General features: G+C 38.7%; 1 protein-coding gene across 1 annotated transcript in view; it reads left to right on the top strand.

Annotated features, from left to right (window-relative positions):
• stau2 (staufen double-stranded RNA binding protein 2) overlaps positions 1-23923 on the top strand; it is a 78895-nt gene that overhangs the window by 9241 nt on the left and 45731 nt on the right. The window contains exons 6-9 of the mRNA XM_026363393.1: positions 11648-11807; positions 16652-16759; positions 23009-23221; positions 23367-23504. Of these exons, the coding sequence (XP_026219178.1) occupies positions 11648-11807; positions 16652-16759; positions 23009-23221; positions 23367-23504 (619 nt within the window). The remainder of the gene's footprint in view (positions 1-11647; positions 11808-16651; positions 16760-23008; positions 23222-23366; positions 23505-23923) is intronic.

Raw genomic sequence — 23923 nt, 5'->3', positions numbered from 1 at the left:
ACAGCTAGACAAAAGATTTTTTTTTTTTACTTAAAAAAAGATATTTAGGTTAACTAAATTCCAAAATATTTAACATTTCCACAAATTTCTTGAATGAGAATTTCAGTGCGCAGAAGTATATGTTATCCCAAGGTCATTTATGTTTTTATGAGGTCTTTTCTTAGTGTAGTTGAGCCCTGGATTAATGAAAGCAAGACCTCTTATTACAAATTCTCTTCATCAGATGACTGACTATGTGGCAGAGTGACAGGCCATATCCACAATCAGTTACCTTAATGATGCTGCAGGGAAACTAAGGTTTCCATATGCCCATGTCCTTACCTATTATGATGAATAAGAGTGATCCAGAGTCATGTTGATGGAACTTCTTACCATTAAAAGGGCAGCCTGGCTCTGATCCATCAGCGCTCTAATCACCACATAGACCAGTATTGATTCATTCAGAAAGTGCCCTGATGAGAATATATGGTGATAATATGAAATGTGCATTTATCACCGTCTTAATGAATCTTATTTATGGCGATGGGCCGATGCATAATTCCTTACCATCAAAGTCTATGTTTAAAGTAGTGATTCATCAGTCATTGTGCAGTCATAACCACACCATTGTTAATTCCCAAATACTGACTATACTCAGAATGATGTGTAGTGTTCAGCTGATTCAATTAGTTACTAAGGTACTATGAAACATATGAAAATCCAGCCCAAATGACACACTAAAACAGTAATTGAATCAGTAAAATATTTGTGTTATCAAGAAATGTGGTTGCATCAGTGTTCATGGACAATCCCTGGTTTCTGTGTTATCATTGGAACACCTGATTCCAATGAGTCATAGTGGGCTCCTCCAGTGTAGACATCCTTGGCGCTCCCAGCTTTTCCTCCTGCTGGTCTGATCCCAGGGGGGCGGGGGCGCCTGCATCCTGTCAGGCTTGGAATTTGGACAGTACTTTCCCTGTTGGAGCGAAGCACAGCAGTCAAAAGCCACCCACCTCCTCCCATCCCTCATTTGGTTATGATAGTAACATTATGTCACTGGAAGAACAGTGGGCTGAATGACTGGAGGTGCTTTCCTCTGTGACATTTCCTAATGCGATGGCATTCAGATACTGAGCTGGCCGTTATTGCTTTCTCTGTAGGAAATAGTGGAAGAATGGGTCACCTCTGCTGTATAGTTTGTAATGACAACCTCTCATGAAACTACCACCTGAATTTGCATTTGCAGTGCCCCTGAGTTCTACAGAGTATTTTTGCTTCTTCCAGCTCATTGTTTTAAAGTTAGGGCCAACAATTTTACTCTTTTTTTTTTTTGTGTGTGTGTTTTGTTTTTCTGTAATTGTCAGTGCCCCTATCAGGCTTGTTTCCAACCCCAGTACCCAGCTGTTGCTAAAGTTGCTAAATGCACTGCTTAGTCCCTGCTCAGCGCTAAATAACTAACAGATAAAGTTAAAGACTAGATGGTTAACATAGCAGAGGATTTAGAGCAGAGGAGCTGATGCCAACCAAAACAAAGTTGCATCTAGAGTGAATAGAATTTACTGTTGTCTGGTTTGATGTGACTCAAAATATACAGTTTGCTAATGTTTGTGTCTATTGAATGTACTAATAGGCAGAATAATAAGCCAATGTTGTATTTTTATGCTGTTCTTGACTGACTCAAGATCGGAATAAATGCTTGCTTAAAAGGATGAAATCTGGACTGATTTCAACAGCTTCCTAAACATTGTGTAGTAGACAATTTATTGTCTTGTGGTGCGTGATCAGAAGCTTTGCTGCGTTTTCTGTCCATTTTCTTCATACACTTGGTTAACAGAAGCACTTCGTCAGCACTGCATCCAGAATGTTTTGTTGTATCAGGAAACCCAAAAAACTTTAATATCTGGCAACATGAAATCTGTTTTGTAATCAGTCTATTTTAGTGAAATACAGCAAAATTAAGTTTTCAATAGTATTCTATATTAACTAATTTCCTCTCCCTTCTCTCTCTGTTCCTGTAGCGGTGTCAGATATCCTCTGAGGTCTTTCTCACACATGCAGTCACCTTTTTCTTTTTCGTTTTTTTTCCCCCCTCGCTGGCTTCTCCCAGTCAGGTTTATATTTTATATGACTCACTGGCCTGTTGGGCTTTAGTATCTCATGTAGTTTAGTCAGGACTGTGTGCTATTTTGTCCACTTAGGCATTCCACAGATATGGTTTCTCTTATCCATTCCATCATCACTGCTCACCAGAAACAAAACGGGTCTGCCAAAGCCCATAAGGTAGGGACTGGAGAGGAATAAGTTTTTATTGCATTACATTTTTTTAAATCACTACCTGTCTGTATAGATCTGTAAATCAGATAGGTTTACTCACATAGGAGATAAATTACCATAGGGGACATGCCAGAACAAATGATAATCTGTCCAAATTGTGCAAATGGGTGTAAACTCATAAAGCAATGTTTTATTGAGGACACTGGGGGTGGAGGAGTTGAATACAGGTCCAACATAAACAAATGCTTGGAGTGATTTGTATTCAACAGACTCAGTGACACAAAAGTCTGGTCTCTCCTTTTATCTTCTTCTCTGAGTAGAGTTTCATGTTTGTGTATCCCTGTGTGTCCTCCTCTCGTCTTGTGCCTTGATGTACTGAATGTAAAAACGAACCTGATACCTCTAATACCTCTATGTATGAAGCAGGTTACATCAGTAGAAGTAACTTTCGTAATGCTGCCTTTCAGGGTTTGGCAGGGTGAGTGGGAGAAGTGGATTTCTTCACAGGCTTTCATGTGTATATTTGTACAAATCCACACCACTTACTTGTATCTTTTCCCAGGAAATTGGACCCTTCTTTTGCTGTAGTACTCAGAGGGGTTTGTCTTACCTCCTGGGTAGCTGTGCAGTATTAATGCAGAGTGGTAAATGGCTGTCAAGAGAAAAGGTTGACTGTTTGTTGAGAGATCTCTTCATTTAACTGACAACTGCAGTGCATGACGTGACAAAACATCTGCACCTATTGCTGGTGTGCATCATCATAGGTCGACAGGACAGTTAGAACTGTTGTGTCATATGGACTTTGCAGAAAAGCCTCAGCTTATTATATTCACCCACAGTATCAGCAAATCCCTGACTAGAAAGAAATACTATATAATATAAGTAGCATGATTGCAAATTCTTAATTATTACTTACTATTAGTGTCGCACAAAACCTACTTATGTAAAGTATTCGTTTAAATGGACTTGATCACTTTTCACCACAGGAATCCTCCTTTATGGCTTTGCCAGATATACTTTATGAAATCCAGCTTTGCTCCAAAGGCTCTTGTATTCTTGTGCATGAACAGACTTTTCTTTTTATAGAGTAATGCACAGTTAATTTAAGTACAAGTGTACACCCAGGCTTTTGTGGGTGGGAGTGGGTCTAGTTTAATAGCAAGGGCTAAATTGATTGCACAGTCTTGAAAATTGTGCAAACCGTTATCTATTGAGGAAAAACTGTGTGATTGACAACAGGTGCAAACATGGCAGAGGCGGCCATATTGTCCACCATGTCCTCCATCAAGAGCTTGGAGAATGACTATACGTAACATATTACAGTGAACGCACTGTCCTGTCTTTAATGCAAATAATTATTTTACAAATCTTACTATGATTCATCTGAAGAGATGGCCATTTTCATACTCGTCATCTCTTGAGTTGAAGTGGTAACCGCATTCTCGCTGTAAGGCTTGATAGATTGCATTGCATGTTTTCAGTTAATACAGTGGCAAGAAAAAGTATGTGAGCCCTTTGGAATTTCATGGTTTTCTCCAATAATTTGTCATAAAATCTGATCTGAAGTCAAGAGTATCGACAAATATAATGTGCCTAAAATAATAACACAAAAGAATTTGAGTTTTTTGGCAGCAATAGCTTCAACCAGGCACTTCCTGTTGCTGTGGGTCAACACAGCACAGCTGAATGCACAACATTCAGGAGGAAGTTTTGCCCATTTTTCCAGGCAAAACTGCTTTAACTCTGTCATATTTTTTGGATGTCTTGTGTGTGGCTCTCTTCAAGTCATTCCATAGCATCTCTATTGGGTTGGGCTCTGACTTGGCCACTCCAAAAGGCAGATTTTGTTGTTCTGATGCCATTCTATTGAGGACTTTGTCCTGTTGCATCACCCAATTTATACAGAATTTCAGCTGACGTACAGACCTTCTCACATTATTCTGAAGATTTCTTTGATACATTTGGGAATTCATCTTCCCCTCAATCACTCCAAGCTGGCCAGGCCCTGATGCAGCAAAGTAGGCCCAAATCATAATGTTTCCTCCACCATACTTTATGATTAGGATGATGTTTTCATGATGATATACAGTAAGCGTTTTAAGCCAGATTTAGTGCTGTGGGTTCTTTCCAAATAGTTCAATCAGTCCAATGATGTGTGCTCTTTGGCAAACTGTAGAAACCTGTTTTCACTTTGACATTATTGAGGTATTTTTCAGACATCTTTTTTGTCAAAGTTGTGATTTATAATGTCAATAAAAGGATGACACAGCCAAGGGGGTGAATACTTTTTATAGGCCATGTATTACTAGAAGAACTGATTAAGCAATGAGGTAATACAAAAAATCATATAATAATATGAATGAATACTTGGTTTACTTCAGTTTAAATTGTACTGACTATAGACAAACCTTTAGACTGGACTACACATCTGTCTTTTACACATCTACATTTTTTAGATTTCACATTGCCTATTACTCTAATCTTGCCGCATTATAAAGCTGTTAGGTGTCAAAACAAAGTTTGTTCTGTTAGTTACTTTGTTTGATGAAAAAATGTGTGTTTTACATTCTGTAACAGGCACAGTATTGCTTGGGACAAGAAAAGCACACTCCACATTTTAAGGGCATCTCAGTGTGGTTTGTTGCACATTTGAGCTTGTGTGTTATTGTTCTCTGTAAAGATTAAAGAAGGTATAAACCAAAATACACCTTTACTTTGTCACATGACCATTTAGCGAATTAGTAAGATACTTGTTAAATCTTAATTTGTCCTACAGAAGGTCAGTTATACATATATTTATTTTTCTAATATTCACATACTGTATGCATTCATCTCTGATGCACATTCAATTTTGAGTTCTCTTTGATGTTGCTGGATTAAGGGCTACACCCAATTAAGAAGAATCTTTCATCAGTCAGTAAAATATGATGCCCTAGAGATGTTTGTTTAAAAAGACAGGCTAATCATTTACAGGCATAGAAACCATGTCAGAATAATCCATAACAAATAACAAATGTCTATTATTTCTTCATGAAAGATGGCACAGGAGCATTCAATGTTTTTGTTCTGTCTCTGATTTCAGACAGATCCTCAGGCAGCCTAGCTGGGACTATAAGGGCAAAAGTGTTGATGTGTATTTTTCTATCCTGTATCACAAATTGGAAATGCACACACTGGCGAGTCTTCCCCAAGTCACTAATATTTTATGTACTAAATAGGTCAAAATTGTTCATACAAAGCCAGATTTCAGTCAGATGATTAAAAAATAGACTTTTTCCCAGTTGGTGCTTTTATTACTTGCATAAGAAAATCTGCACTTTCTTTTTTCCCTGTTGCACGCTACCTGCCAGTTACAGTACTTTAAATCTGTATTAGTGGCAAACAAATCTGTGTGTGTGCGTGTGTGTGTTCATTCGTGTTCGTTCAACTTTGACTCAGCAATAACGTGTCAGAGAAGAGATTGGGTAGGTTTACATGCAGGTTCAAAGGAGGGCACCTGGACAGCACACTGATTACAGAGCTCTCACAGAAAGAGCTTTAATCTCTTGTTCAAAATTGAAACCACAACAAAGTATAAACAAACTCTAGACTGGACATTTAATTAAAAAGAGTTATGAAACTATTTGTTTTATTCACTGTCTGTTGGCCTTTTTGATATATAACGGCTGTCCGTACAGGCAGTGATACTGCATGAGTAGGTCATATAAGAAACCAGCTGTCTGCAGCACCAGAGATGCAGTGATGCATTATGCTGAAGGGATATGAGGGAGTAAATTCATTGCTCCCATAATGGACTTGAATGAAAACCCAGGGATTGTGAACTTTTGGTGATATTAAACTCTATAATGAGGGCCATAGGTTGTAGGTTGAAAACCTTAGGTAGTGAGACAACACTTGATTGACTTAAACAACTACAGCTGATTTAGTGTGCATTTATTAAAATTACATTTTAAACACTGACTGTTTTACTTCACAAACCATTTTAATTCTCCTCTTTAAATGTGGGCCGCTATAGGTCTTACACACACACACACACACACACATAATTTTTATCTCTTTAAACTGGTCAAAAACATTTTTACACTGTGTGTCAATTGTGTAAACAGTTGAAAATCATAATCACCAGGAGGCCAACTCTGTTTTAAGCTACAAATTCAACTACAAGTAGTTTAGTGGTCGGTAGTTTACTTTTGTTTGAGTGTGTTCACCACTGGTTGTCATTACAGTTGATATTGAAAAGGCTGTCAGTGTGCCTCTATTATAGTCACATGGCTGCTATGGTTTAGTTGGGAAGACATGGAGCGTTTCAGAAGAAAGCTACTAGATGTTTAGTCTTAAAAAAGGCAGTATATCAATAACATGTGACCTCATCAGACTAATGGCTAACATTTGAAGTTTTCTATTAGTAGGCAACAAGTGTGTATCTCTAGGCACAAAGTCATTGTCAATAGATCAAATGTACAAAGCTTCCCTCCACATACATCACATAAAAATCATGGTAGGTGTTCATGGTCTCTTCACCATTATCATCATGTTAACTGCTACTGATTTTATTTTTCGTTTACCTTAAACATCCCTTGGATCTTTTTCTGAAGACTATTGTTTCTGTGTGTTTCATTTATAGTACAAAATATTGCTTAATGAGCAATGATGGCTCATAATTCAATTCATTCAAAACCACTCTCCACCACCACAACGGATCTGCTCCCATGTGGGTTAATGGGTTCTAACCTCAGACAGGGTCCAAGGAACAGTGCTCAAAACATGACAGTGGGTGTTTTGAGGACTGTGTTTACTTGACTACATGGATTGTTTTCTCACACCACTATATATTTTCTACATTAACAATTGCGTGAGGCAGAAGGAAAGAAAGGCAATCGCTGACGGACTCAGGGAATGAAGAATAGAGGTTGGGAGGGAGAGAAAACAACTAAAGGTCTGGCAGGAGATTGGAAGAAAGTGCAGCTGGTGGAGGAGTGAGCCTGTCCAAGTTTTTTTTGTTTTTTTTTGTTTTTTTTTTGTTTTGTTTTCCCTTCCAAATCTCTGTCACCCTTTTGTTCTGTATGTTTGTGCGTGTGTATGTGTAATTGTGGTTTAATACATACAACTATCGATTTTTGCATGTGTGACTTGTTTTGGTGGCCAAACTTGGTGATGTCGGAAGATGAACAGTGTTTTTTTTAGCCTACTTTTTTAATACTCTAGTAGTATACATACACACTTTCAAATGAAGTACCAAATGAATGCTTCCCTGTCTAAAATCACTTTTTTAAAATATCGCTAGAGGTTCTATACACATCAAGAAATCAAATCAGCCATAATGTTATTTTAGTATGCTCTTACTACATTAAATGTTACCAGTATGAACACTCTTGAAAAGTTTAATGAGTGTTTTACTTAGTATTTAATCACTAATAAGTAGTATTGTAGACCTCGGCAGCAGTCACAGATGACTGGAACAGATTAAGGGTGGTGTTACATTCTAAACTAAATTTAATTTAATGTGTTCTCATGGGCAAAATGACAGCTTTATTACTGAAAGGAAGCACAGTATTTGGTTTTGATTGCTGTGGTCTGCAAAGGTTTCCCTCCCAAAGCTGCTGAAATTTTTACTGCTCACTGTAGACTTTCATGCCATCGACACTAAATGCCCGCCCACTTTTAATGTGTTCTTAGGGATGGTTCTTTTTTGCTAATCATTCCATTAACAAAAAGTTACTTACAGAGTGACTGTGACTGTAGAGCGACAGTGAGTGACTCACATAATTCTGCCATAATTAGCATCAACCCTTCATTGTCAAACACTTCTGGTCTAATCTTAATTAAAAATATTCCACTCTCAATCAATATCAATCAACAATACTGACACTTCTTCGTTGTATTGGTTCATAAAGGGAATTGCTCTGCTATGTGTCTGCGAGAAGGAATTATTATAATACGGATCAAGCACTTTAATCATACACTGAAATCCTGTACCCTCCTTCACTGAATATGGCTTCACATCAAAAGTTCACAAACTGTATATTGTATATTAATAATAAATTCTTTTGAAGAATTCTCATCAGCAAAACAATATTTACACATGTATGCAAGTACTGAAAATAATGCCAGTCAAAATAGGTAAATAATGTACTAAAACAGTATGTACAAGGCTTTGTGACCGGGGTATTTTTGTGTTATGTGAGTAGAATATTGACATCATCACCTCATATTAGTGTAATAAATATAATGTGGGGACTATGAAACCTGCTCCTATATCTGGTGCCGTGATTGTAAATGTGCTGCACCTTGACATAAAAATGTGGTTTAGGCTGCTCAGTTTACAAACAAGTGTACGTTTTCGATTTCATAGGAGAAAATAATTACAGCTTAAATGTCGACCTGCCGTTTAAAGTAATAATTACAATCTCACATCTTTAGTGTATGAGTAAGACAGGTTCAAAAGCGCCTGGATCTTTGGGTATGTGTCTCTGTGCATGTCAAGTTTTTAAATGATTATGATGAAATGGCAAACCTAACTAGATATGCCCACATTAAAGGGAGCTGCAAGGAACCTTCTGCCTTCAAAGTAAAATTCATGATGAGTTATCATTTGGTTGAGTTGTGGCATCAGCTTGAATTCTTGCTATCCCTTAGTCACTCACCTTAGTCATCCCAAATACACAATGACACACTATAGCCTTCACACAGACATAGTGGTGTTTTCATTTTAGTTTTTTCTTTCCCTTATAGCAGTCTTGACACCCTACCTACAAGTGTTGTGTTCTAATTGCCCCTCTGCAGTACAAGTTATAACAAAAATAATAATAAAAACGGGCTGATCCCCAAAGCATGTGCTGATTTTTGTAATTACTACAGTGTGCTGATGTGATTTTTCTGCCTTTTTCATCTGCATGATTTTGATGTGTGTGCGTGTACTCGCCTGCGTTCTTGGCCGACTGGTTTGTGTGTAAGCCACTACTTTCCCACGTTGTGGAATAGGGTCTCCCACAGGCCTCCCTCCTTGTCTCTATTCTCTTTTTTTCTATCCCTCTTTCTCTCCTCTCTTCAGTCTCTGTCTTTCTTATCCCTCTCTCTCTTTCTCTCTGCACCTGTACTGACCACTGCAACCCCAGCTGTTCCCATCCCGGCTCAGCGCTGTTGGCTGAAACCCATGTTGCACTTGGCATGTCTGTGCAAGGACCAGGCAGGCCCCACCCAGGGAAGGCTACCAAGGCCAGGAGAAGCTGAAAGCAAATGGATGAGACAAGAGCTGTGGGCTAGAGAAAGACCTGCTGGTTTGCATTTTGGGAGTAAAAAGCTGACTCATTATTAGGCCTGCTGAGCAGGGAAGAGATTATGAGAGTGAAGAAGGGATGACAATGATACACGTGTTATAATAGTTATTGTTAGTGAAGTAGTATTTCTAGTAGATCAATGGGAAAATGTTATTAACGTCTACATAGAGCTTTGGGTGAACTAACATTGTTAGTAATCACATCTGGACATTGCTACAGTGGGATATGATGGGGCACAACTCAAACCCAGTAATTCAGTCAGATAAACAACTATTTTGTTTTGGGTTTAGAAGTGAGCAGATCTGAACAGCCAGGGGTCTGTAAATTGTGATGGATGTCATGGGTGTTTCATAATGTGGATGTGTGATGGAGGAGATATTTTGGTTAATAATGGTAGTTGCCTTTGTGTTGACCTCTAAATAAATATAGAAAGATGGGAGTTTCGTTATAATCCCCATAACCTTCTGGTTGCTCATGTTTTTGCCCTGACAGTATTTGGACATTTTCAGCCAATAAATTGGTTTTGCTATTGTCAGCAGGAATTATGCTACAACTACGATGCCACAACTAGAAAAAAAGGATTAACTAGGGTTAGCTAAAAAACATTGTTAGCTGTACCAACACTTCCCAAGACAGTTTCACAATGAGGACCTATCAATACACTAATTTAAGAGACATCTAGCATGTTGAAATGTTACAGAAGTTACAGTTTGTTTTTTTTTTCTTTTATCTGTTGGTCAATCTGTTATTTTGGGAAGAAAATAACAGATGAAAATCTTTGATTAATTGTGATGACATTTTATGAAACTTGATTAGTCTTTCTTTGTCCAATACTTAAATTTATTACAAAATAGCTTCAAAGCTAAGGGCATTCTAAGCTGTACTATGTCTTCATCTTCAACATGCTCACATTGACATGAGTATGTATTAAATAGCAAGTTGAGATTGGCAGTATTTTAAAGCAACATTGAACAACAGCAAGAGTACGTGACTCTCTCTCTCTGACAAGATCTCAGTCATTACATGCAATAAGTATATTCACAAGGGAGTGTATGAAGTGTTTTAACTTGCCAAGAATATATATATTATATATAGTGCTGCAGCACATCACTTCATTTAATTATGTGCATGATTTGTTATAAAGTTAACAAAGGTTTCCACTGAAAGTGGTTTTCTGGTCCTATATTTTCTAGCTTCTTGGGTTCCCCTAATTCCTAAAGATACTTAAGCATTAAATGTCATGGATGCTGCAGTGCCTAGTAGGGTGGTGAATAGATATGTAACGCACTGAGGAGGGATAGCTGCTTTTCTGTAAAGCTTGTTGTATTTATTTATTTATTTTGCATCAAGTAAAGAAGCCACCACCACAAATTCAAGTATATAATTGTATTCTCTTATTAAAGTTAAATGGATTGGCCAAACATGAAAACCTTGAATACTTTTTGGCACCAGACTCCAGTCAAGACACATTTCCATAAATTCCTGTTGTTGCTGTCCATATGTGTCTACCACATATGGTGGCTGTATGTCCTCATGAATTAAAGTTTACTGGCAGACAAGAAAGAGGACAGGGAGACGGATATTAAAAACTTTGTATTCCTCTCTTCTCTGGTTAGCTTTCCCACTATTTCTCTTTCCTTGTCCACAGACATTCTCATTCTCCCCCTGACCCAGGAGGGGGTATCACACACATGAACTTGCAGACCTCTAAATCTTCTCGGTGGCAGCTCAGTCCCGCTTTGTCAGTACCCAAAGAAAGAGAGGAAAATCTATGTCTAGACCCACAAGAAAGAGGAGAGGATATATATGTCCCTGTGCTTTGTTAGGCATCCCTAAGTCGAGGTTCAAAAGCAAACCATTACTCAAGTGGTTGGCCAGCAGGCTATTGTGTAGTAATTGACCCTGATGAAGTGGCAGGCCTTTAATTTGGGAATGGTGTGAATTGATAACTTGGCTCAAAATGTCTGGGCCCCTCCTTTTCTTCCTTTTTATCTGTTCTTAAGTCTGACATAAATCTTTAGTTAAGTGTGTAAACAAATAATTTAATAACATCTATTTTTTTATGTAATGTCGAATAGTTTATATAATAATTATTCTGTTATTTTTGTTCTTTCCAGGTACCATTATCCTGTTCCTAAGATCTTCTTTGTGCAGCTGTCTGTAGGAAGTCATGAATTTATTGGCGAGGGGCGCACCCGCCAAGCAGCCAGACACAACGCTGCCATGAAGGCCCTGCAAGCATTGCGCAATGAACCCATTCCCAATCGGCCACCACAGGTAAAATCCAACACAAACAGTAATACTTACAGTAGTATTAAATACCAGGAGGTGATTAACATAAACTGGCAAGAAAAAAGAAAAAAACACCTACACACACTTCAATCTAATTCATCACAAAAATAATTCATCAAGTGGGTATTATCAATTCAAATGGTTGTAAATGGATCACAAAACACAAAAAATTACCAACAATCCTTTCCCAATTTTTAAGCATATTTGAGCACAAAATAATGATCAAATCACATTTGCGTGTAAAATTTTACTTTGATCTAATTCCACCCTTTGCAGAAAAAAAACTGCCTGATAAATCTCAACATTGTACTAATCGATTTTTGAATATATTAAGGTGTGATTTTCTCCCAGGCTTTCATCATGACTTCGTAAAGGTCTGCTGTGCTAGCTATACAGTGTTCCCAAACGATTCAGTATAGCCTTTTCCACACAACCTCAATGGGGTCTGGGTCTGGTGATTGGGCTGGCCAAGCCATCACAGGCAGTATTCCAGCAGCTACTTACTTCTCTAAATAATTACACAACCTCAAAGAATGCTTAGGGTCATCATCTTGCTGCTAAATGAGGTTATACCCAATCAGCGTTTGCCCAGAGGGGATGACATGCCTCTTTAGTATGGAGTGGCATTCATGCTGGTTGTGGATGGCTTTCATGTGATTTCGATTTCCCACACTTCCATGCATAAAGCATGTCCAAAACTTGGACACCTCAAGCTTGGACTCAGCAGTTCAAAAGACTGTTTATCTCAAGTCTACTGCACATCTTGGCCCACTGCAACTTTTTCTCTCAATTTTCCAACTTTAGTAGGGCTTTTTTCTTGACTACTCTGCCCATGAGGCCAGCTGACCTGAGTCTTCTATGCACAGTGTTTGTGTACACTGGTTTGTTTCTTGTTGTATTCAACTATGCAGCCAGTTCAAGAGCAGGGAGGCATCTATTTTTCAAGGAAGACACTTGTAAGTACTTCTCTTCTTGGAATAGATGTGCACTTGGGCCTTTCACTGTATCTTCTGTCCTGATTTGATCCAGTTGCAGCATGTCTCTGGAGACTACAGTGTATACATGGCTTCATCTTGTAGAGAATACTCTTTAACAAATATACACAGATGAGTTTCTATTATTATTAATAATAAAGAATAAATAAATAAATAAATAAATAAATAATAATAATAATACTAAATGAAAAGTAAAGAAAATATGGCCTATGTGGCTTGTGGTCTTTTAGTAGCATTTGTTGACAATTAGACGATTATAAAATATCACAAGTTGTATCCTTTAATGCCATGAGATTTCCATTTTGATTTCCTATGGACCCTTTGTCCTTATTGTACAAGTAGCCCTCTATCATGTATGGTGCTGTGTGTTACATGGTGTTGAGTAGAAATGTTTTGACTTGTACTCAACACTATGTTGAATGATTATACTGAGATTTGTTGCTTTTCAAAACATCTTTTGCTAAAATAATGATGTATTTACAGTTATCAGGTAACATTACTCAGTGTTACCAGTCTCCACTTTATGCATATTGAATTTACATCCTATTTAGAGCTTTCAATACAATGTAAAAATCAAACATATGACAAATAAACTTGTTTTTAAATGAAATAAATTTGTTTTCTTTACCTAATTTGTTACAGTAACAAATTCTTTGTATTAATTAATCATTAATTATTTTTGATCTACTTTGTAGAGGAAAACATTATATTTGACTAGGTATGATTAGTTATGCTGCCTACACAAATTTCAAACTAATGCAACCTCTAGTTCCACAAAGCTGTTTCTCTTCCAACTTCATAGTCTGCCCTTCATTTATTTTATTAAAGGTCCTCCAGTCATTGCACTTTTGCAACCTTGTGACTGCTTTCACCCTAGAGGGCTTTCTAACTACTCACCCCCTCCCACTTGAAAACTCTTCCCCTAATGAAAAGTCAGGATTTAGACTGCTGATCTGTTGCTGCTCTCGCTGGAGGGGCTCTAAAGAGTGTTATGCAGTTTTTGCTCTTGCTAAGATGAATGCGTAACCAGCTTTCATCAGATTGAGTTCAAATCCACATCATCTCTAATTACACTAATGTATTTAATTTAAGCCATGCAGTCTCCGTAGTTTTATTTTGCACCTGCAGGGGTGTATGTTCTGTTCCTTTTTGTCCTTTTTTTCTGTCTGGCTACTCCCAGTGTCACTGTACCTCTTGAAGGTTTCCCCTCAGGCATAGCTGTTAACCGTTGTTATCATTTCCCACCGGAAATCAAATTACCCTATATCCTCACCGCTTGGCATTGCTGATGGTTATTCAAACCGCTTTGGCTCTTTTCACTTGCCTGATTTGCTGTCTTGTGGCGACAGTCTCCGTAAATGAGCTCTTTGTTGACTGCTCCTTCTGAGTCTTGCTTTACAAATTGAGGCACATTGTGTCTACGGTGTATGTCTGTCATTCTGTCATGAGTGTTTGTTCCCCTACATGTGTAAATTTGTCCTCAGGCTAAAAGTGTTCCTTTTCATTATGGGCTGTCAAATCTTTATTTTGAGGAAGACCACAGATAAATATTAAAAATACTTTAATTACAGTGTTTATGCTTGGGTAATCCAACAATATGTAACCCTAGGAATCACAGAAAAACACTGCTGACTAACTCGTAAATCCTGCAAGTGGGTCCAGTGTGTGTCTTTATGATGGGAAGTCTGCATCATTGCCCTAGTAGAAATGTTGCATAGTTGGTTAGCACGAGGGGAGATATATTTAGATCAGATAGATCAGTTACCTTTCTAAGAATTGTGTTGTTCTGGGCATTGAGAGCACGTCCTTTCTGTCCTTTGATCTAGAATGCTTTTCCCAAATTACAAAACCAGTTGGCCATGAGCATACATTGCCCACTGTCACTGTTCATAAAAAAACAGTGACTTGTTCAGAACCCTATATGGGTTATTCACTTGATTATACTTTTCTGGAGACTCTGTTTTCAGTGCATCCCTGAGTCAAAACAGCACACAAATCAGATTGAACCCTCTGTGTCAAAGGAAAACTTGTCTGCTTGGTCATTCTAGTTGGCATATAAATATACATCCACAGATACATGCAGACACTTACACCTAGCAGCTTATTAACGCAGGCTTGAGTGGGGATTCTTGCTATTAATCACATGCTTGAAACACCAGTCAAGTAAAATCTAAGAATGAAAACCATAAATAAATAATATAATAAACTTAAGAATGTTTTGAGGCATTTTATATTTCTGTCATATCCACATACAGTAACATTGGAGACAAAGTACTCACAAAACAAAGCTCATACCTTCCGCCAGTGTGAGGCCTCTCTTAGCATGCACATAGGTAGATCACCACTTGACTGTTTCCTGTGAAATCCAAGAGATCTCACAGTATGAATCATGCAAGATATCATGTCACACAATAAGAATCAGGGAGGGGAAGGAGCCCAAGGGGAAAGACCACAGCCATTCAGATGTAATCAGACAAAGAGCTGGACATGAGAAGATAAAGATCGAGACACCGCTCTGCATTCCCATAGACAGCTGGCACCAAAAAGCCCCTTGTTGTACAGCCGATGATATGATCTCTAAGGCGTGAACAAGGGATTTGTTTCTGTATTAATGGAAGGGACAGATAACAAGACTTACATACATACACTTACTTACGTAATTCAATTCAAACTATACTCTATTTTAAGCACTGCTAAAAACTATTCCCCTAGTCTGATCAATACTTAAACAGATGACTCAGTAAGTAAAAACTATTATACTGACTATAGGTTCATCTGGCACCCTGGTATTAAGTCCAGAATTACTACATGACTTCATGGGTAGAAAAAAATATTTTACCGTAATGTTTATGTTATATTTTAGGATAACCACCTATTTTTGTATGTGTTTATCACAATGAAACACACTGGTGCTTTCCCACTGACCTTTATAATCCTTTCAGTTTTGAGGGAGATCTATGTAGAGCAGAAAGTTGCCAGATTAAAAAGAGGAGTTTTCTGTACAGACAGAGGACCACCAGTCATGTCCTGGAAAACTGAGTTTTCAATCTCATATCAGATAAAGATCATACATAGAAAACAGACAAGCTTCTCTTTGCAAAAGCTTGGCAGACATCCACCCTTCAGGTGTGTAATTCTGAAAAATCTTGGTTTGATATGTGACTCTGTTTTGCACTATCAATGTATTATTTTTCAGACAGCCTGCAAAAATGAATGATATGTTTACTTTCCAATTATGCTGAAGAATCTTCTCGTTAAATAATGACTCATTGACCAGAATACTTGAAGAAGAAATGACAATGCAATACCTCAATGTTGGTACAATGTAATTACAAAAATATCTGTACATGAAGAAACATCATAGAAGGCCTCAAGCACTTATGAAGCAGAATATGGCTACATATCTGTAGCACTCCTTTGTTGGGCTTTGTTGTTACCTTTTGCCCAAAATACTATGGGGAAACACGTCACACTCATTTTCCAAATACACACCTTGGTGACACCGTTCCATAAGAGTTTGAATCTTTAACATGGCTTTTTCCAGGTACATCATGTATTTTGAGTACATGATGAAGTACACAATTCCAAAAAAAACAGAGGAATAGGCATGTGGATGATCTGAGGCTCTTACAGCTCAGGCCTTCCATTTGCGTTCAACATATCAGTGAAATTACTTATATGAGCCAGGCTATCCTAAAAGCGTATAAGGTGAAAGTTGCACCTTTGAGATCAAGTGGTAATCAGGCTGTACCTGACAGTTCATAAATAATAAAAGTACATACCTTGACCTTTTGTTTCTTCTTCTTTTTTTTTTTCTTTGTACTTTTTTTTCAGAGCCCTGAAGTCAAAGGGGAGCCTGAGGAAGGCACAGACGCCAGCAAATCAGAGATCAGCCTGGTTTACGAAATTGCCCTCAAGCGGAACTTGTCTGTCAATTTTGAGGTGAGAAAGATATGACAGACTTACACCATTCACTGTGTTCACATACACATAAGTTACATGGTCACCCAGAAAAATCAGGTTACCCAGATAATCTGAATGTATTGAGTGAGGGAAGATGCTGTTTAGGATTTTGGGTATGCTCATTTTAAATACATGGAGGCGTCACTCCGTGTAATGACACACTCTACTTCAACACTTTCCCTGTCTGCAGCGTTGTGTCTAACACGTGCAGTTATTAAAAGGCAAGTAGAGACCTGGTTGCACATATACATGGCAGAGAAATCTGTGTTCTACAGGAGAAATCTGCCTGAGAAAATAAAGTCTCTCACATCTCCCATCTTAGTTACAGTGATCAGGTTTTTCATTAACATGACAGTTAAGAAATCATCTTACTGAAGAAATAAATGTATAACTGGGCTACTTAAGTGCATTTCATGATAATACAGATAAACCAGAAGTCTTGTAGATCCTCATCGGATCCACATATACTATTAAGGATATTCCAATGTGATGCCGTTATCACTAGTAACTTTTTCTTGAAATAATCACAGAATTAATGGTATGTGAGGACAAGGCTAGGCATTTGGGAAATGTGTGAGTAGTCATGTATTTTCAGTTTGGCTTTTGGTTCAGTAAGTATTACAAAGGCTTAACAGCTTTGCGGAAAGATAACACAGAGGAAGCTGAAGGAGTCATACTGATAATCCCCTAATTATAATGAAATGTGAACTGCAAAAAAGCTATGTGTTTACCCAGTTTGCTTAATTTTTACATCAGTCAGGTCAATTAGTCAGGAATTTTGATGTATTACTGTTTTTTAGGCTTGTGGAAATGTTCATAGTGGTTAGCTCAAAGTGTTTTTGGACTGATGTAGGACGTTGAATTGAGTTCTTGTGACGTAGTCCTAGTGACTCAGGTACTGGTTAATGTAGATGATCCACTACTTTGACATTTATTCCTTTAGTAGTCAGCTTTCTGTAAAGTGCCAAAAAACATAAAAATATATTTAATAATAAATGAACAAATCTAAAATGGAAGTAACTCCTGTAATATTTTACAATTCTCTGTAATTCAACATGACATGTAAATCTTGACAACTGGACTAGAATTTACAAAATCTATGTTGAGCAGTGGTTACCTACTGAACATGACCAATGTGAGTTTGTAATAAAGAACCCACTGACGTTATAAAGGTATTGGAAAATAAAAAGTTAGGAATTGACTGTCTGCATACTCTACAGAATTAGATTCAATCTAATAAAGCCAAGTTGACATTCATGTATTTTAACAATGTGTGTGTTCGGCTGTGTGATCCATTTTGTTTTCCAGAATAGGTTATTGTTGAGGGGCAGACAGAAAAGCCGAACTGTTGCCCTGTGGTCCTTTGAAAAAGAACTGAGAGATGAGAGTAATTGAGGCAATCAATACAGAGCTATTGACTTTAAATTTGTTTCACTTCATATCTTTCAGCTCTCTCTTGCAAGAGAGATCTCTATCTCAGTGAAACTACTTAATTAATATAGGTCCAGCTGCTGAATATCAAGCATCAAACTACCTTAATTTCAGTGCATTACATACAAAGTGTTTCCAGCTGGAGATGATCAGACTAAACTAGCTTCACTGTAGTGCTCAAGCAGATGTTTTGCTTATATTTTCTTGCATGTGCGTTAAGCAATTTGTCACACACCTGCAGCTGTCTGTGACTAAGCTGCATTTTTTCAACATTTCCTGACTGGAGAGATTTTCTGTTTTTTTTTTTTTCAAGTGACCATGTGATTTAAAAGTCTGATCAATTAGTCACTGTCACCTGCTGTCTTAACTCCTTCTGATCAAAAATGACGTTGCTATCCTAGGCTGAAGATTAAAGTTAAATGTATTAATAGAATTGATACTCTAGACAGTTTTAAAAAAAATGTTGTTTGTTGTTGCTTGGTCTGTTAAATACCCATCATGAAGTGACCATTAGAGGAAATTAACCTTAAGCCATCTTTGCATTGACTTGGTTGGTGGTTTCTGCATATTCATATTCACAGCTGCCCCTGGGAAAATCTTTTTGCACTGGAGGGTTGGTGACCTTGATAAACTCAGCTGGGAGCTGTCTAGTGCTGCTACAGTTTCCCGCTGGTATGTTTCACTGAATAACATAAGGGTTAGCTGATTTGCTTCAAGATTTTAGTTTTGGTTTTGCTTAGCAAGGCTAGACAAAACGGGGAATCCTGTGGCTACCTTTCTAGCCATTGGAGCTCCCAACTTTCAAGTGTCCTTACATGACCCACTGGGTCAGTTCTCTTTGGCTTTCACTGTCGCTGTCAGCTGACTCATACAAAACTCTCTCCCTCATTGCTCTTTTTCTGCACTCTGCAAGGTGCCAGAAACAGGGGAGGCTTGGTTTACTTTGTGTGCCCCCTCCCTTCCTCCACAGAATCACTCCCTTACATCTCTCTTACCATGATTCCCAAAAATCACACGCAGAGCAATAGGATTTTGAAGATCCTTTTTACGTCGCCCCTCTTTATTCAGAAACACATTTGCTCATTACAGCATAACATGGCTATCCTTCCTGGAACTGCTATTAATAAAACCAGCCAGTTAAATCTGGATTGATGTGATTCATTATCTGTCATGTCTTCGTCACTGTCAGCGATTACTCCACTTTCATTTTCAGTCCTTCCAAATTGGAAGCTGAGAGCAGTGGTTTTTAGAAACAGACCACAGCCACATTCCTCCAAACAATCTCTCTTCTCCTCTGTCAGTCTGGAGACTGGCTGTTCATTGCTGCGGTCTGACGAGCAGTAAATCAGTAACTTATCTCCATGTGCTTCTCTCCAAACCTTTGTGTTTTATTCACCTATCTATTTATATCTCTGTCAACACCTAATATCTCTTCCTTTTTCACAAGTAATGACTTGTGTGCCTTCTGTGTACATTGTTTAGCTTAGTTTATTCAGCCTTTTCTGTGCTACAAATAGATTTCATTATTTAAAAGTAGAAAAAGTGGAACCAGTTCAAAATGTTTTGTTTCCCTAAGGCCATGCTGCAATCATCCTATCTCTCTGCTGGCATTACATATGTTTCTTGCTCCCTCACATCTCTGATGGCCCTCCAGCAGATTTACTTTCATCCTCAATCAGCTTGTTGCGTGCAATATGCTCTCATGCTGCCACTATGCTGTGGTTGGAGACCAAGTGTGAATTATACGTCTCTATGGGTCTGTTTTTGCCAATTGGATCCATTACATTAAAACTCATTAAACAAAGTTCATCTCCCTTCCTGACATGTTACATTGTCTTCACCAAGTCTATTTTGATGCATTGAAAAGACACTGCCACACCCCAAAACTTGTGAAACTATTTAATTTCATATATAACACAAACACACATTTACATAAAGCATACATGCATGCGTCCTACACAAAACCGTAACAACCTCTCATGTTAGCACCTTTGACAGCAGCCATGTTTTTGCATCGTGTCATTCCTGACCTCACTGGGGCATGAAATAATGCGTGAGTCACAGTAAGTCTAACGAGTGTCTGCTTTCCCATCCCTGTGCAACGATGAGGGTCGCTGCCACCCTGAGAGCTCGTTGGCTCATTTAACTCCCCCATCAGGCAATATCAAACAGATGTCAGCATCAAAGAGGAATCAATATATAAATCACAGCTTGTGTGTTGGATCAGAGGCTCCATTCCCAAGGACACAAGAGAAGAGTGTCCGGGCCAAGAACCACCCATCTTAGAAGAAACAGCTTCCCTCGGGGCTTGTCCATCCACCACGCGTCACAAAGGAGCTTTTCTTCCCTCTACCAGTCCCCACCATTGTCCTACCTGCTCCCATAGCCTCCACTTCAAGAGCACCTGAGGTCTCACATGCACAGATCATCAGACTGCTCAGGGTATTAATGTCTCTGTAAGAAGCTGAAGAGAAGACCTCCCATGTTTGAAAAAGAAAAGATGAAGAGATGAGATGAGAAGCATTCTAAAAAAAATCAACATTGAATGTCCAAGGGTTTCCTGTGTACAACCTGATCCTTGTCATTAGGTGGGAGACGGGTGTGTTAGTGTGTTTGTTTGCATGTATGTGTGTGGCTGTGCGTGTAATTGAATGGAAGTGTTGAAATCCCATCGGCGTGGTGCAGATCCTGTGTCGTCTGCCAGGAGACTGACTGCAGCTTGTCTGCCGCCATCCTGGGCCAAGAGTGTGTGACATGTGTGCACAGATCCACACTTTGTTTCATACTTTCTGTTGACTGTATGACATATAGAGGCCAGGTTTGATTTCTTCCCTCATGTTGGCAATTACATATTTTTACTTAAGAGTTGTCACTGCAACATATGTCCAAATCCTATAATCACATATCTGTCCAAATTCAGAAACACATTGGAAAAGAAAGTAGACAATACAAATGCAACAAAAGCAAATGACGCAATCCTTCATATTTCATCATTTGTGTAGGGCATAATTAATGGAAGCTACTAGAAGGTTAGCTTATCCTAATTTAGCTTAAAAAACGAAAACAGTGTTGGAGTAATGTGATGATATTTTGTGGTGCCAGTGAGAACTCGAGCAACTAAATTCTGTACGAGTTGAAGTAAAGTGTTTACACGTTGGTTGCTGCACCATCGTGTTCAGCCATGTAAACTGAGGAGCTGCACATTTATAAAGAGTCCTGTGAGAGAGACGAGTGATGAATTGAATACAGCAACACAATTGAGTTGAGGACCAGCCATATTGGCATTGTATTAATACTGTAGCTAGGTTTTCTCTAAGTAACCATGCATTCATGCATAGCCTCAACTGACCAGTGGCAGTGATGTGCAGTGTCATTACTGACACCATCACCAAAGCTGAAACCATTCTGAAATTAGACATATTCCTATTGATTGTTGTAATGTGCAAGAAGCTGCCTTGATGCATTTCCTTTTTCTGCTGATGAGCAAGACCAGAACAGATCCCCTGGGTGGAAGAGAGTTTGGCTGTTGCTAGCTTGGACAGCTAGTGCTCCAAGGCTTTCCTGACACACATCCTCACTTACTGTATACTTAAATCCTCTGTGCAAGGATGTTGAAAGGTTGAGAGGTACATTGACAGCAGACACAGGCCCAGTGTCAGCCATGTTAACAAAAACGTCCTGCATGAACAATTAAGATGAAAACGCCTAACAGATTTTTAGCCTGTATTTAATGAATGTGAAATGCAGTTTGACAGCAAATAAACAATTTCACATACACAAACAGTACACCTACAATAGTTTTTTGTCAGTGCTGCAAGACAGAATTGTGTAGTTTGTCTATTTCAGAAAAATAAAATAAATCTGTTATTAATTTAAATATTTCATGCTGTGAACTAGTTTTTTTATTTTGAAAACCAAAATACTTGTGTTGTGATGGTGTTGCATGGAACGCTGGGTATGCTCTCTTTATTCTTTGTTTTCTTTGTGCCTGGTATTAGTCTGTGTTGATGTGTAAAGTATTAGAGGAATGTTCAGTGTTCCGCTTATCGTTTTCATCAGTTTGATCGTTCACTGGGTTTAAATGACCTATTTTAAGATTGCATGTGATTGCCGCAATTTGTGCTGTCTGCACCACAAATTGAGCTCATATAAAGGAGAACAGGAGAGTGGAGGGCAGGTCTTGAGAAAGTCTAAAGAAACACAGCCGCTAGAGCTAGAGGGAGAGTGAGGGAGAAAGTCAGCAAGCTATGAATTGAAAAGGTCTCCACATTAGCTGAATAAGAATTGCTGGACTTAGTAAGTGTGTGAAACTTAAATCTTCCTCCAATGAGTTTTCCTAAATAATGCTGTGGAGAACCCCACCTGCTACACACACTGTTCTCAGTCGTCACAGGAAGTAGATGTGATTGTAGAAGCATGACCTAACGCCAGCCGGTGTTTGTTTTAGGTCTCCCAGGTGACCAGAGGCTAGAGGAAGGAAACGGAGCCTTCATCACTAGAGACTGTCATCTAGGAACATTTTACTCTTCATATGTGTGTTTGTACGTCAGTGTGTGCGTGTTTTGTATATGAATAACACACGCATATGGGTGGGTCGCGCTGGGACCATTGAGAGCAGATGTTTTGGACCACCTGGTGTAGCTGCTTGCAGACCGCAGTACACACACTCCCCTCATATATCATGCACAACAAAAACACTTTGCATGCTAATTTTTGTATTTTGGCCTGTCTTTTGTTATTCCCAGAGACTTCATATAAGACAAACTTCACTGGACATTTTCTGTTTTGTGTTACCAGGTGTTGAAGGAGAGTGGCCCCCCACACATGAAGAGTTTTCTGACCCGAGTCACAGTGGGGGAGTTCTCGGCTGAGGGCGAGGGAAACAGCAAGAAGTTGTCCAAGAAGCGTGCTGCTCTGTCCATCCTGCAAGACCTAAAGAAGCTACCCTTCATCCCCACTGTGGAGAAACCCAAGACGCACTATAAGAAACGTACCAAGACCATCCTCAAGGCACTGAATCTGATCTTGTTTTCAGTCACCCATGTTCTGTTATATATTATGAACACACATCTCTGGTCAGCTCAGCAGACTGCCTGCCAATGGTTTCGAGAATTTGAAAAATTAATTAGATAACTTTCTCTCTCTTTCCTCCCAGACAGGACCAGAGTATGGCCAGGGCATGAACCCGATCAGTCGTCTGGCCCAGATCCAGCAGGCCAAGAAGGAGAAGGAGCCCGAATACCTGCTGCTTTCTGAGAGGGGGATGCCTCGGCGCCGGGAGTTCATCATGCAGGTAGACGATCATTTTCTCATTCACATTTTACATTTTCCTACATTTACCTATTTTTACATGACTGCACTTTTTATCAAAGGATGATCAGGCCACTGACAGAACAGGAATAAATCCTCTGTCTGGCCAAAGGCAGACAGCAGCCTTATATAACCTCTTCGATCAGATCACACGTTTTTAGGTTTATTCCTGGGACTGGATCTGGTTTCCTATTTCGGTCAGGTGTGCATTCCCAGTCCCATCCTGCACACAGCTGCTTACTATTATAACTGTTATTATTAATTACTTATTAGATTACTTGTAATTTAAGACTTATTGTGATTAACCTTTTCTATCAGACCTGACAACAATAGTTTGTCTTTCTAATAAGAAATTTGTTTCTTTCCTGTCTGTTAAGTTCTCTACAGCGGACAATGTATTAA

The sequence above is a fragment of the Anabas testudineus genome, chromosome 2 (assembly GCF_900324465.2).
Source record: "Anabas testudineus chromosome 2, fAnaTes1.2, whole genome shotgun sequence".
NCBI lineage: Eukaryota > Metazoa > Chordata > Actinopteri > Anabantiformes > Anabantidae > Anabas > Anabas testudineus.
The sequence above is the reverse complement of the archived record's forward strand: the minus strand, read 5'-3'. Positions and strand labels throughout refer to the sequence as shown.